At 36.5% G+C, this 14,049-nt stretch overlaps 1 protein-coding gene across 4 annotated transcripts in view; it reads left to right on the forward strand.

The window, feature by feature from the left end:
• PRPF18 (pre-mRNA processing factor 18) overlaps window positions 1-14,049 on the forward strand; it is a 48,138-nt gene that overhangs the window by 10,442 nt on the left and 23,647 nt on the right. The window contains exons 2-6 of one of the 4 annotated variants that reach the window (XM_082739537.1): window positions 5,154-5,296; window positions 6,884-6,961; window positions 7,073-7,099; window positions 9,679-9,783; window positions 11,975-12,088. In XM_082739537.1, the coding sequence (XP_082595663.1) occupies window positions 9,763-9,783; window positions 11,975-12,088 (135 nt within the window). In that variant the 5' untranslated portion in view covers window positions 5,154-5,296; window positions 6,884-6,961; window positions 7,073-7,099; window positions 9,679-9,762. The remainder of the gene's footprint in view (window positions 1-5,153; window positions 5,297-6,883; window positions 6,962-7,072; window positions 7,100-9,678; window positions 9,784-11,974; window positions 12,089-14,049) is intronic. The other 3 variants (XM_082739538.1, XM_082739539.1, XM_082739540.1) reach the window with 3 other exon arrangements.

Consider the following 14,049-nt stretch of genomic DNA (forward strand, 5'->3'; position numbering starts at 1 on the left):
TCTCAATTTCATTTATTTTTGCTCTGATATTTGTTAATACCTTCCCTCTGTGAACTTCGGGATTCATTTATTCTTTTCCTAGTTCCTTGAGGTGTGAAGTTAGGTTGTTGGAGATTTTTCTTGTTTCCTGAGGTAAGCATGTATTGATATGAGCTTCCCTCTTAGGACTGCTTTTGCTGCATCCCATAAATTTTAGTAAGTTATACTTCCATTTTATTTGTTTGAAGGTGTTTTTTCATTTCTCCTTTGATTTCATCGACACTGCCTTTGTTCAGTAACATGTTGTTGAATCTCCACATATTTGTGAAATTTCCAGTTTGCTTCCTATAATTGATGTCTGGTTTCATACTGTTGTGGTTGGAAAAGATGGTTGATGTGAATTGATTCTTCTTTAAGACTTGCTTTGTGGCTTAATGCATGATCTGTTCTGGAGAATGTTCCATGTGCACTCGAAGAATGTTCTGTTTTTGGATGGAATGTTCTGTATGTATGTGTTATGTCCAGCAGGTTTTAAGGCATCATTTCCTTATTTTTTTAATCTGTCTGGATGATCTGTCCAATGATGTAGCATTGTGTCTCTTCAGATTGTTTGGTATATTACTTTAGGGATTTTTAAGACTTATTTTTGTATTTCAGGAAGATGTTGACCTTGCTACATGGTTTACGATCTCATGTATAGTTTTTTTTTTTTTTTTTTTAAAGACTGCATCTGAGAGAGCATGTGAGCTGGGGAGGGCAGATGGAGAGAATCTTAAGTGGGTTCAACAGGAAGCCCCAGGTAGGGCTTGATAACAGGACCCTGAGATCCTGGCCTGAACCTAAATCAAGAGTCTGATGCTTAACTGACTGAGCCACCCAGGCACCCATATAGTATCTTGCTTTGCATATTCAGGCTGTATATTTGTTGGCTTTCCAATGTGTTTTTGTAGAGTTCCTGGTGATGTTTGTATCTAATTCATATAAGCACTAAAAACCTTGACATGATTCAGGAAGGCTGATTTTAATTATTGAAATGTTGACAGTCATGCTTGAAAGTTTTAAATTTTGCTTTTCCTTTATTAGTGAAGGCAGACATTTTAGATGTTATGGTAGGTAGGTAGGTTTCTGTACTTTGGACCTATGAATCTCAGTTTTATAATCTAGAAAGTACAACTTGGATAGAGTCCAAGAATAACATTTGTGAAGCAGCATGTAGGAATTAGGGTCTGTCTTAAAAAGTAGAAGCACTTTTATATATATCTTTTGTGCATTGTTTTTTAAAATCTGCCAGGGTGAAAGGGCCGATAGAAATGTTGGGTGTTTTAGGAGAGAATCCAAAGAAATAAAAACCATCCATTCATATGCTGTCTTAAAATGTTTACCAGCCACTTTTAGATTTTCATGTTTGTAGGTCTTTATTATGCATTCTATAGTTCAACAAACTTTGAGTTTAAATATTTTGAATATAGTTAGAAAGGAAAGTAAATTTGTAAAGTGAATAAACAAGTTGTAAAACCTGACTGTGGCTGCATTCCTGCATAGCTCTATAACTTTGGGCAAGTTATCCAACCTCCTTGAGTTACCTTTAAAGGTACTGCATCACTGATATTTAAGTTTTCGTACTGTGTAGTTTTAATTCTCTCATAAGTTTGTCCCCAGCACCTTATATTTCAAAGCATATTTTCAGTGTACTTTATAAAATAAAGTTTTATGGTTAGAGAAGCTTTAGTTGCTCTTGCAAACTGCTGTTTTTTTCTAAATAGAAGACATATAAAGAGTGGCATTTGAAACATGGTGGGTAACCTTTTGTGTCAGACATCTTTTGTTGTCATGAAATAAATGGTCACATAGTACAAAGCAAAGTATTTTTATTTTTCTCATCCTAATTTCGAAATGAAAAGCTAAGTAATTAAAAATTTTATTGTTAGTCATTCATTCAGAGGTGCCTGGATGACTCAGTTGGTTAAGCGTCTGCCTCCACTCTGGTCGTGATCTCTAGGTCCTGGGATTGACCCCTGCATCAGGCTCCCTGCTCAGCGGGGAAATCTTGAGCTCTGGAATGCCCCTGGAAGGGATGGGCCTTAGGCAGGAGGAGGGTTTCCTTTTTTTTCTGTTCTGAAATGAGAAAAGTATTGGTACAGAGCTCCATAAGGATTGGTACTGGGAGGACTTCTCTTTCAGTGGCTTCCTTTTTCTCTGTAACAGAGTGGTTTAGTCATTTGCTGAGAATGAGGGGGAAAATGAAGGGGTCAAAGGTCTAAGAGAGTGGAGAATGTTACTGGTCATTGTAGAGAATAGGAGAGCAAACTAAATGGATAAGTACACCAGGATCAGTGGACAGCATTGAGGCCCAAGTGGTTTCCTAATATGCTTAGCACACCGGGTGCCACCATGGGGAGGGCCAATGAAGGGATTCTACTAGGACCGTGGTTCTCACTTCTTGATTTCAGAACCCCTTTACATCTTTAGTTGATGGCTCCAGAGAACTTTTGTTTATATAGGATGTATTTATTGATAATTATACAATTAGAAATCAAAACTGGGAAATTTAGGGGCATCTGGGTGGCTCAGTTAAGTACCTGCCTCTTGATTTTGGTTCAGGCCAGGATCCCAGGGTACTGAGATTGAGCGTCATGTCAGGCTCTGTGCTGGATGTGGAGCTGGATGTGCTTGAGATTCTTTCTCTCTTCCCTCACCCACTCCCCTTACTCTCATGCATGAATGCATTCTCTCTCAAAAAAAAAAAAAAAAAAAAAGAATTACAAATTAAAACTGGGAAATTTAAAAATACTTATATTCCATGTTGACTTCTGTTTTATACTATAGTAAACCCATGTGTGTTAACATAGTGCTCTTATGAAAACTGTATTTTCCAAAACAAAAGATATTAGCAAGAAGAATGACATATTTTACAACTTTGCAAATCTTTTTAATCCCTGTCATGTTAGGAGACAGTTGGAGTCTCCTGTTTCTACATTCAGCCTGTTGGCCTGTTGCGGTATGTTGTTTTTGTTCAAGTATATGAGGAAACTTCATTTTCACATAGCTGGGCAGTTGGAAAAGGTAGTATTTTAATAGCCTTTTCAGATAATTGTGGATATTCTTCTTTGATACTATACTAAAACTACACAAATGGTAAATTTTTAAAGATGAGAGTATGGATTTTGGCTGATACCAATGAACTTTTTTTTTTTTTTTAAAGATTTTATTTTTAAGTAATCTCTGTACCCAGTTTGGGTGTCAAACTTGACACACCTTGATCAAGAGTCATATTTCCCACTGGCTGAATCAGCCAGGCGCCCCATCAGTTAACTTTTTATATATTACAGTCTATTGATCTATTATGCTCCAGATCTATTCTAATCTAGCCTGCTCATAAATCTTCTGCCTATGCATAATTTTGGAGCTTGTTTCCTTTGTACTGTCATAGTTTGCTGAGTTACATAGATTTTCTACATGGTGATATGTTTCAATAGATGATGTAAAAATGGCATTCATTAATATAACCACTGATTCATCTGAAAAGTTTTCAAATATTGGGAAGCCATCAAGTTCATAGTGATGGCTGCAAGTTTGCCACCATTCTCATTTTTGCTTGAAAGATGGAATTTTATCATAGGCAAGAAATAGTATCGTTGTCCTTTTAGTAACAGGCTTGCTTGGTCCAGCTTTGAGAAAACGTCTGCCAAACAGGAGACAGCTATCCTACTTTATTATGTAGCAGAACTGATTTATATGTTTAATTTCATCACACTAAATAGTAAAAGGTGAAGAATACAATGAACTCTGAGGCATAAATAAAGATCAGTACTTTTATTTGTGCTGAGGTTCCAGTGGGTTTCAGCACCCCTGCTTTTGTACCATCAGTGCAAGTATGATCGCAGGGAAGGGGTGGAGGCACATAACCTCTTAGTATTATTATGATAATATGTCTGACCTTGTACAACTTCTGAAAAGGCCTTAGGGACCCCCCAGAGGTCTATGAACAACATTTGGAGTATCAATGTTCTGGGTAAGATTTTCTTAGGTATATTCCATTGGAATTGGGGTGTGGTAGTAAAAGATGCTACTGCAGACTGGACCACAGACTCTGGCCTGGAGAGTCCTTTACTTTCTTCCTACATAGCTGCTCCTTCTAGAGGATACCAATGTGTGTTTGTCAGCTTATTTATATGAAATGTGACGTGGTGCCTGGGTGGCTCAGTTGGTAAAGCGTCTGCCTTTGGCTCAGTTCATGATCCTGGGGTCTTGCTCTGTGGGAGTCTGTTTCTTCCTCTGCCCCTCCCCTGACTTGTGCATCTCTCCCCTGCCCCCAACTCCCACACTCCCTCTCAAATTAAAAAAAAAAAAAAAAAAGAAGAAGCTTTAAATGAAAATACAACAGCTGTGTAGTCAAAAGAAATGGCTGATGCTGGGATAAGATATTGGCAGTGAAGAACTGTAGCTTGCAGTACTGGATCAGTTCAAAGGATTTAAGGACCAGAGTTCTAGTTGTGCGTGTTACTCATGAGACTCAGTAAGTTGTGAGAATGTCCCCTGCTCTTTCTAACTCTCAGGTCTCTCGTGTCTAAACTAGGATTAATATTATTTGCTTCCGGGGCGCCTGGGTGGATCAGTGGGTTAAGCCTCTGCCTTCGGCCCAGGTCATGAACCCAGGGTTCTGGGATCGAGCCCCGCATGCGGCTCTCTGCTCAGCAGGGAGCCTGCTTCCCCCTCTCTCTCTGCCTGCCTCTCTGCCTACTTGTGAGCTCTATCTGTCAAATAAATAAATAAAATCTTTAAAAAATATATATTATTTGCTTCCAACTTTCTCAGGTAGTTTTGATGTTAGGACGATGCCATCAGTTCCTTATTCCAGGGAATATCTTCAACTTGATACCTATAAAGCTGTGTTTAGCGTGTGGTAGATGAATCGGTAAATGTTCATTGAGTTAATGGACTAAAACAAAGCTGTTTATTGTGAGAAATTTAAACATATGCAAAAAGAGAATTATATAATGAACCTCTCTCTATCCTTGTCTTGACACTTTGTAACTCTAGAAACTAAGAACATGTTTCTTTATAAACAAGATGTGATCATACCCCCCAAAATTAGGTCCTTAATATCATTAAATATTCCTCTCACTCCAGTGTCTGCAATTGAATGAAAATATGTGCATACATGTTTTTTACAGTTGGTTTCTTCAAGTCCGATGCAGTCAATCCACTCATTGCATTTGTTTACTATGACTCTTGGTTTCTTTTAATCAAGAACAATTTCTTCAAACCCTTCCCCCCTTTTTATGCCATTAATTTTTTGGAGAAACTGGCTAGTTTGGTAAGTGTCCCAGTTTTTTTTATTGCTTCGATGGCATTTAGTTTATTTCCCTATTCCCTACATTTCTAATAAACTAGAGATGAGACCTACCGTCAACAGATGAATGGATAAAGATGTGATGTGTGTATATGTGTACACACACACAATGGAATATTACTCAGCCATCAGAAAGAATGAAATCTTGCCATTTGCAGTGACATGGATGGAACTAGTGGGTATTATGCTAAGTGAAATAAGTCTGAGAAAGACAAATACCATACGATTTCACTCATGTGGAATTTAAGAAACAAAACATATGAACGTAGAGGGCGGGAAGGAAAAATAAAAATGGAGGCAAACCGTAAGAGACTCTTAGCTTATAGAGAACAAACCAAGGGTTGCTGAAGGATAGGTTAGTGGGGGGAAGGATTGATGGGCATTAAGATGGGCTCTTGATATAATGAGCACTGGGTGTTATATGCAACTCAGAAATCACCGAATTCTATCCCTGAAACTAGTAACACACTGTATGTTAACTAAATTGGATTTAAATAAAAATTTAAAAAGACTTAAATGTATGATTAGATTGACATGGAGCTTTTTGGCAAGAATACTTTGTAGATGTGCTGTGTACCTCCTCTGTGTATAATATAGGAGACACTTAATGTTTTCCTGATGCCAGGCCTTCAGGTGTGGTGCCCTGAGCTGTTGATTGTTCACCATCAACTTCTGTTGTCATGATCTTAACATCCATGATTATTGTCAGAGTGAATGAGCTTGGACACTGAGGTGCTAAATACATGTGTGGAGATATTACTGAAGTACTGTTACAGATACTACTAATAAAGTAGGGCAGTAGCATTATTTGAGCTAAATTATTAGTGGAATAGTATCCAAGATGGATAGCTGTAGACGATGGTAACAACATCCAAATTAGGGACCGTAGGTTTAACAAGAGACTAATGTATGTAGTATAGAACTAATATTTTTTTCTCCTACAGATTTAGAGCTTGTCTCATAACATTGAATCCTATAAAACAAATAGCTTTAATGATTTTGTTAATACTTTCAAACCATTTTATGTCTGGATTAAGAATTAATGCAATTTTATGGCTTGATTAATACAAATATAATTAATTGATACAAAAAGATTACAAGTGACAAGAAGAACTTGGACACACACCCTTGGAACTGTCTGGGTAATGGGAGTTAAGATGTCAGATATAGTTAACCCTAAATTTTGTTTAGTTGTTTCTGTTGGGAGAAAATAAAGCATCTGGTTTAATGTGGTTCATAATGAATTCATTTGTAGAAATTATCTTTGAAACCAAACATTGGGAAATCACATCAAAACAATGTGGACAATTGGAAAATATTGTTGGTTTCTTCTCTTTGCTATTGGATATGCCTGTTAAAATGATGCTGTAAGAAAAATACTTCATATTTAGAGCGGGGTAGAAGACAGATGCCATGTTCAAGAAATCAGTATAATCTCTGTAGAATCAAACTTGACCATACTCTTGAAAAACTGAAAAATGTTTTTAGGTTGATGGTAGAACATGAAATTTTTTCCCCAGGGACCTATTAATGTACTTCTTTCTTCAATAGGAAAATAGAAAGTATTTCAAGCGTAGTGAACTTGCAAAAAAAGAAGAGGAAGCATATTTTGAAAGATGTGGCTACAAGGTATGACTGCTTGCTTTTATGTTATTGTATATTTGAGTTTAAATTTTTATAGCTGTTGTTAAAGTGATAAAATTATTGATCTCTGTTCACTTTATCAATGTTATACATTAGCCTATAAATGAGAAGCCATCTGGAGAGGTATGAGCTTTTTTCTTTTCTTTTCTTTTTTTAATCTTGAATTCAGGAAAATACATGCATGACTTTTTGGCTTGGAATGGTTTGGCTTTTTGTGGACAGCATGAAGTGGCTTGAGATCAAAGCTTGAATTTTTTTTTTTCTTTCAATTCCTGGATCTGATACTGCCTCATCTTCATCACCACCACCACGCCTTTCCTCACCTCTCCCAATAAAAGTCTATTTTAAAGGGTTTCAAAACATTTTATTTATTCAACCACCGAGGTGTTACCAGTGGTATTTTCCCCACTTTCACTTGACTATTTTAAGCCATCCTTTTTGTTTGCATTGTTGGTTCCTTTTGGCCCTAAGTACCTCTGTCTGAGATAGTAAGTCATAATTTATATGCTTTTGTGTAATAAGGTACCACATTTGAAACACTGCTTGTCTATTGTATAGAAAATGTATAGAAATATTTGTTAGAAACAAGTGAGTTGTCTGGAAAACTATATTTTTGAAGCATGACTAAAAGTATCCTTAAGGTTCCCCTATTATTACCCTATTCAACTATTATCCTAGTTGAATAATATTTTGGCGTTTTTATTGGGAGGGGTTAAATGTTATGAGGTGAAGTTCTGTTTAAATTATTTTAAAAGAAGACAATATCTAGTGTGATAATTTTTTAAACAATACTTAGCAGTTCTGTTGAAATATTTTTGCCAGATCATAAATTTGACATCAACTTTTTGCTCGTGAAATGTGTATAATATAATATTCTTGTGCATGTGGTGGGGAAAGTTCTAGAAATTAATCTAGCAAAGCATTTCTAGATGGAAGCATGAGGAATGTAAATGGTATGTATATGCATTTGATTTTGTCTTGTAGTATGGCAGAGGGCAAGTGTTAATGTAGTTTTACATTTCTGATAGATTTCTAAAATATGAAAGTTTGCATTTGTATTTTATATTTCCCATAAATATATTGGTTTCATTTGTTTCCAGTTTAGGAAGTTAAAACATAATTCATGTAAATAGCCATCAAATAGATAATAAGAAGAATTCTTTTGCTTACCCATTGTTGTCTAACTGACACTTGATCTGGAATGATCTGGAATTAGAATCATTGGTTTAGTCTGCTGACTTGTTGCTTTCCCCCATTCCTAAATTTGAACCTTTTCCACTTTTTGGTAAGGTAGGGAAATAATTTAAAACAGTCAGTTTTGCATTGTTTAGATTGCTTCAGTGATGTGTTGGTACTTGTTGATTCAGAACGAAGCACTGAAGCAAAATCACTATTGTAAAGTTATTGATTACAACATGGAGTCATGCTGACAACATGTCTTCGATTTTTTTTTTTTCCTACAAGTGATGAGCTGGCATTCTATAATTAAAAATGCTTTTCATCCTCAGAGTTTGGGAGAAATACCTGTTTTTATGCTTAGAAAGAAAGGGTTTTCTAAAACATGTTTAATATTTCCTTTTGGTAATAATGAACATACAGCATGTGTTACCTTTATTCCTTTATGAAAACTAGTTACCATTTATGAGGCTTGAGGCTGATGTGGTTTGTGAAAAATCTGGAAGTTTAGTTTTTTCTTCAATTTTCTGTCTGTACCAGTTAATATAACCTTTAACCCTTAACTACAGAATCAGAAATGATATAATTTTAACCATATAGCCTTTCTTAATTGCTTTTTCCCCCTTAATGTTGACCTTTTATTTATTTATTTATTTATTTATTTAATCTTCTTTTGGCATTTTAGATTAGTCTCATGATCAGATGGAAAACCGTGTTTGAGTATGTTTTTACAGACCACACACGCCATGGGCCTTATAAATTGCTGAACTTAATTTTCCTAAACTGTGAGCTGGGCAGCAGACTCAAGAAAGCACATGTAGAGATTTTTCCCCCTGCAGGTCCCTATATACAAGAATGTCCACTCTTTGTGGATGAGTGGGAAGGTGCTAGAGCTGTTGTTGATGCTGTGGTGCTGTTATTTCCCTGGGGTTCAGAGCACAGTTTGGGGGCAGATCTCTGTAGCTTTGGGAGTGTTTCTACATGTCCAGCAGTGATTTCAGTGCACTTGGAATCCTGCCTTTCAAAAAGGAGGGTAGGAAATAAACAGGAGCATGAAGCATCATGGGTTTCTTAGAAAGCAGTTTTTTGGGGGTCTTCATTTAAAACCCAGAGCAAGGATCTGGGTTTTAACCCTGTCAGATAATTTTCTCAAAGAAGAGAAGCCATTTGATTGTTTTTAAGAAAAAAGTAAAATTCTTAAGAGTCTAGGGAGGAAGGAGTCTAAATTACAGCCCTTTTAAAAGTTTTTGATTTTGGAAACCATTATATTTCTGTCACTTTTCAGTAGCAAGAATGCTGTCTCCTGTGTGCATGTTTGCTACTTGTGTCCCTAAAATGGAGGCATTTTATGAGTTTTCAAAAGCATGTCCATTTATTTAGAAGCTTTTTCCTTGGTGGAACATTTAGAAAACCTGGAATATTTGAAACATGTTTAATTTCCATTACCAACTAATGCACAGAATGGTAAATATTAGCTATATTATACTTTAAAAACCTGAATTTAATTCTTTTGGCTATTTATGCAGATACAGCCAAAGGAGGAGGACCAGAAACCATTAACTTCTTCAAATCCAGTGCTAGAACTTGAACTGGCAGAGGAAAAGTTACCCATGACTCTTTCTAGGCAAGAGGTAAGTTTATATATAAACTTATACTTATATAAGTGTTTGATTGCAAATGCTCTGGAGATTTTTTTTTTTCCATTTATCTTCCGTTCTTTCCAGTAAGCTTGTGTCATTATTGCCTATATAACATGTCTGGCTGAACTAAAATAATGTGCAGCTAGCCAGTTTCCTTCTTGAGATTCTAAATCTCCACCTCGCCCCCCCCCCTTTTTTTTTAAAGAGAGAGAGATTGCATGCACAAGAACATGGGAGAGGGACAGAGACAAAGGGAGAGGGGAGAAGCAGACGCCCTCCTGAGATAGGGACTTGGGTCTCTATCCCAGGGCCCTGAGATCATGACCCGAGCCAAAGACAGATGCTTAATCCACTGAGCCAATCTCTGCTTTTCTTCATACTCTTAAAGTTTTAAAAGAATATATTTTTCTAAACTTTAAAAATTAAACACATTGCTCTGATATATATTTTTAAAATAATTATACATAGATTATTTGTCTAAATTATTTTAAATACACATTTTGTAACAATACCTCACTCTAGGTCAAAACACAGATCTGTATAATTTTTTATGACTATATAGTTTCCCATAATATTTTAAAAGCCTATTATTATTTTAAAAATCAAACAGTAATGGTCAGTTAGATTGTTTCAGGATTTCCCTATTTTAAATCCTACTGAGATGAACATTTTTATACAGATGTCATTACATGCATGCTAACATTGTTCCCTTCGGAAAATTTGTGAAAAGCATGATTTCTGGAGTCTGTTGACTAAAGACTGTGCGTTTCTGTTACTCGGGGTACATATCACTACAGGGGTCTGTAGACATGTTGCCCCAGTTTGTACTCTTAACTGCAGTGCTCGTCTGTACTTGGATCAATATCAGCTGTTACTTTTCTGGAAAAAAAAAAAAAAAAATCTACTGTTTTTTTCTGGAAAAAAAAATCAATCAACTGTCAATATCAACTGTTACTTTTCTGAAAAAGCCAAAAACCACAAAAATTTCAGTATACTCCTGTGACACGAAGATTACATACTATACAGGGTGGGAGGGAACCAAACAAAAATGAACTTGGAAGGGAAGGAAAGGGAGGAAAGAAAGGATGGCTGACCCTAAACGCTATCATGGGAGTCAGATGAAGGATTTTGGAATACCGAGCCTGAAGAGAAGAATATTGGAGACCTTAAAAAAAAAATCGATTGACAGCAGCTACAATTTTGAAAAAATTTTATATCTTCTGTGGTTTCATGGAGTAGAAATGAGATAAATGGGCAGAATTTTGAGGCAGAGAGATTTTAATTGAGTGTGAGAAGTAAAAGCTATCTGTCCCAAACTGGTATGGCCTATTGCATAAGAGATGTGGTCTCTGTCATTGGTCAGTTGCAGACCTCGTAGAGGTGCATTTAAGGTCATTTCTGCATTGATGGGAGGTAGCACCAGATGGCCTCTTAAGCTGCTTTTGAATACCGAGCTTCGGTTAATTCAGTGGGAGCTCGACTAGTGGTTTCTGTGCTACTATTTATGTTTCCAGATAAAATTCTTGGTACTTAAAAAACATTTTGGATCAACCTTTATTTTTCTCAGTTACAATTTTTTCTTATGAAATGGAACATATATACAAATAACACACAAAACATGCATGTGCAATATAATGGAAGATTCTCAAACAGACACCATTGACCATCACCCAAGTCAAGACACCATATTCTCAGTCCCTCAAAAACCTGCCCTGTGCCCTCCCCTGATCATTACTCACTTCTCTTCTGGGAGGTAAGTGTTTGGTTTTCATGTAGTCTTGGCCATGGTCTGTGAGTTATCAGCTGATTCTGGAGTATATAAAAGTTTAAAAATATGCTCAGCAGAAGAAGCCAGACATACTTTCATGACTCCATCTATATAAATATAAATAAATAAAAATATATAAAAGTTACCATTCCCTTCCATCTTAATGCTTTTCTTAGGTATTCTGTTATACAGATGGAGCCTTTGCTGAAACAGTCAGCCAAAGGACCTTAAATATGGTAGGGTTTTTTAAAGTGTGACAGTAACTCTTTGTATCCATTCATGGAAAATTAAAGAAAAAACAAACACAACTGACTTTTTCTGTCTACATTTCAAAATAAGTATTTTATCACTTAAGGGAGGAATTACTATTACTCCAAACACTGGAATTACTATTATTGTTACTACTTCTTACAGGTTATCAGAAGATTGAGAGAAAGAGGAGAACCAATCAGACTATTTGGAGAAACTGATTATGACGCTTTTCAACGTTTAAGAAAAATAGAGATCCTCACACCAGAAGTTAACAAGGTAAGAAGTCAGAACAAAACTTGAGAAAGCTCACTGTACCACATAAACAAGAATAGTATGGAGTTTGAATTACTGCATTATTTTAGCCAAAGATGAAAAAGTAAAGTTGCCAGATTATTGCTGCTGAATGTAAGTTTTCTTTAATTCTTTTAAAAAGCACCTATCTTAAGCATACAGCTCAGTGCATTTTGACAAGTCCACTCCAGGCATGTAACCACCACCCTTAGGAAGATAGAGAAGGTTTTCACCACACATTTTTGTGTCCAGTGCCCCTTCTTAGCCAGTCCTATTTCTTCTTCTCAATGCCTGAGCCAACACCTTTTAAAATTCTATCACTGTAGATTAATTTTGCTTGTTCTGCATTTCATATAGATGGAGTCATGAAAGTATGTCTGGCTTCTTCTGCTGAGCATATTTTTAAAAAGACTGTTTCTGCAGAAATCGGTAGTTTGTTCCTTTTCATTGCTGGTGATAGTTGCCTGAATAACCCACCATTTGTTTCCACCTTTGGGCTGTTATGAATAACATTGCTATGAACATTTTTTTTTTTTTTAAAAGATTATTTATAGGGACGCCTGGGTGGCTCAGTTGGTTGGACGACTGCCTTCGGCTCAGGTCATGGTCCTGGAGTCCTGGGATCGAGTCCCACATCAGGCTCCCAGCTCCATGGGAGTCTGCTTCACTCTCTTGGACCTTCTCCTCGCTCATGCTCTCTCTCACTGTCTCTCTCTCAAATAAATAAATAAAATCTTTAAAAAAAAAAAAAGATTATTTATTTATTTATTTGACAGAGAGAGATCACAAGTAGGCAGAGAGGCAGGCAGAGAGAGAGAGGAGGAAGCAGGCTCCCTGCTGAGCAGAGAGCCCGATGTGGGACTCGATCCCAGGACCCTGAGATCATGACCTGAGCCGAAGGCAGTGGCTTTACCCACTGAGCCACCCAGGCGCCCCGCTATGAACATTTTTAAACAGGTCTGCTTGGGACCTGTGTTACTTCTCTTTGGTAAATATGTTCTGTCTCTTAGTAAATACCTGAAGAAGAATTGCTGAATAATGAGTAAATGTGTGCTTTAGTTTTTAAGAAATGCCAGGTGTTTGCAAATGTCATCAGTATTTGTTATTTTAAGTCTTTTAAATTGTAACCGTTCTCTTGTATGTGTAGTATTATTTCCTTGCAGTTCTGTTCACAGCCTCCTGTTAACTAACTGTAATGAACATCTTTCCTTAGATTTACTGCCCATACATTTCTCTGGGCAGTGCATGTTAAAACCTTTTGTTCATGTTTTAGTTGGTTATTTGCCCTTTTATTTTTGAATTGTAGGAGTTCTTTGTATATTCTGAATACAAGCCCTTAGATGTACAGATACATGGTTTGTTACTATTTTCTGCTTGTCTTTGGCTTACCTGTTCTTTTCATGGTGTCTTTTGCTGGGCAAATTTAAATTTTGATGAACTCCACTTTTTTATGGTTATCGCTTTTGGTGTTTTTCTGAAGAAATATTTGCTTATCCCAAGGTTTTAAAGAGATTCTCTTTATTTTCTCTAAAAGCTTAATAGTTATAGCTCGTAGGGCTTTGATCTGGTCTTATAGCTCAGCAGATGGTCTGTCTTGGTGAATATTCCATAGGCTCCTAAAAAAAAAAAGTCTTTTATACGTTGGGTAAATGTCAGTTACAGTAGTGTTGTTCAGATCTTCTGTGGCCTTAATAACTTACCTGTTTGCTCTACCAGTTACTTAGAGACAGGTGTGTGATCTGTGCTGTGTAACATGCCGCTCCAAAACTGAGGAGCTTCAAACAACTTACTGTAAAATCTTTTTCAATCCTCTGTGCCTGTAACGAACCGCCCTGAAACTTAGTAACTTAATTTATTTTATCACTTAGGGTTCTGTGGTTTGATTGGGGGTGCACTGGACCATTTTTTTTGCTTGGAGTCTCCCATGTGATTGCAGTCCGATGTGG

The sequence above is a fragment of the Mustela nivalis genome (assembly GCF_964662115.1).
Source record: "Mustela nivalis genome assembly, chromosome: 7".
NCBI lineage: Eukaryota > Metazoa > Chordata > Mammalia > Carnivora > Mustelidae > Mustela > Mustela nivalis.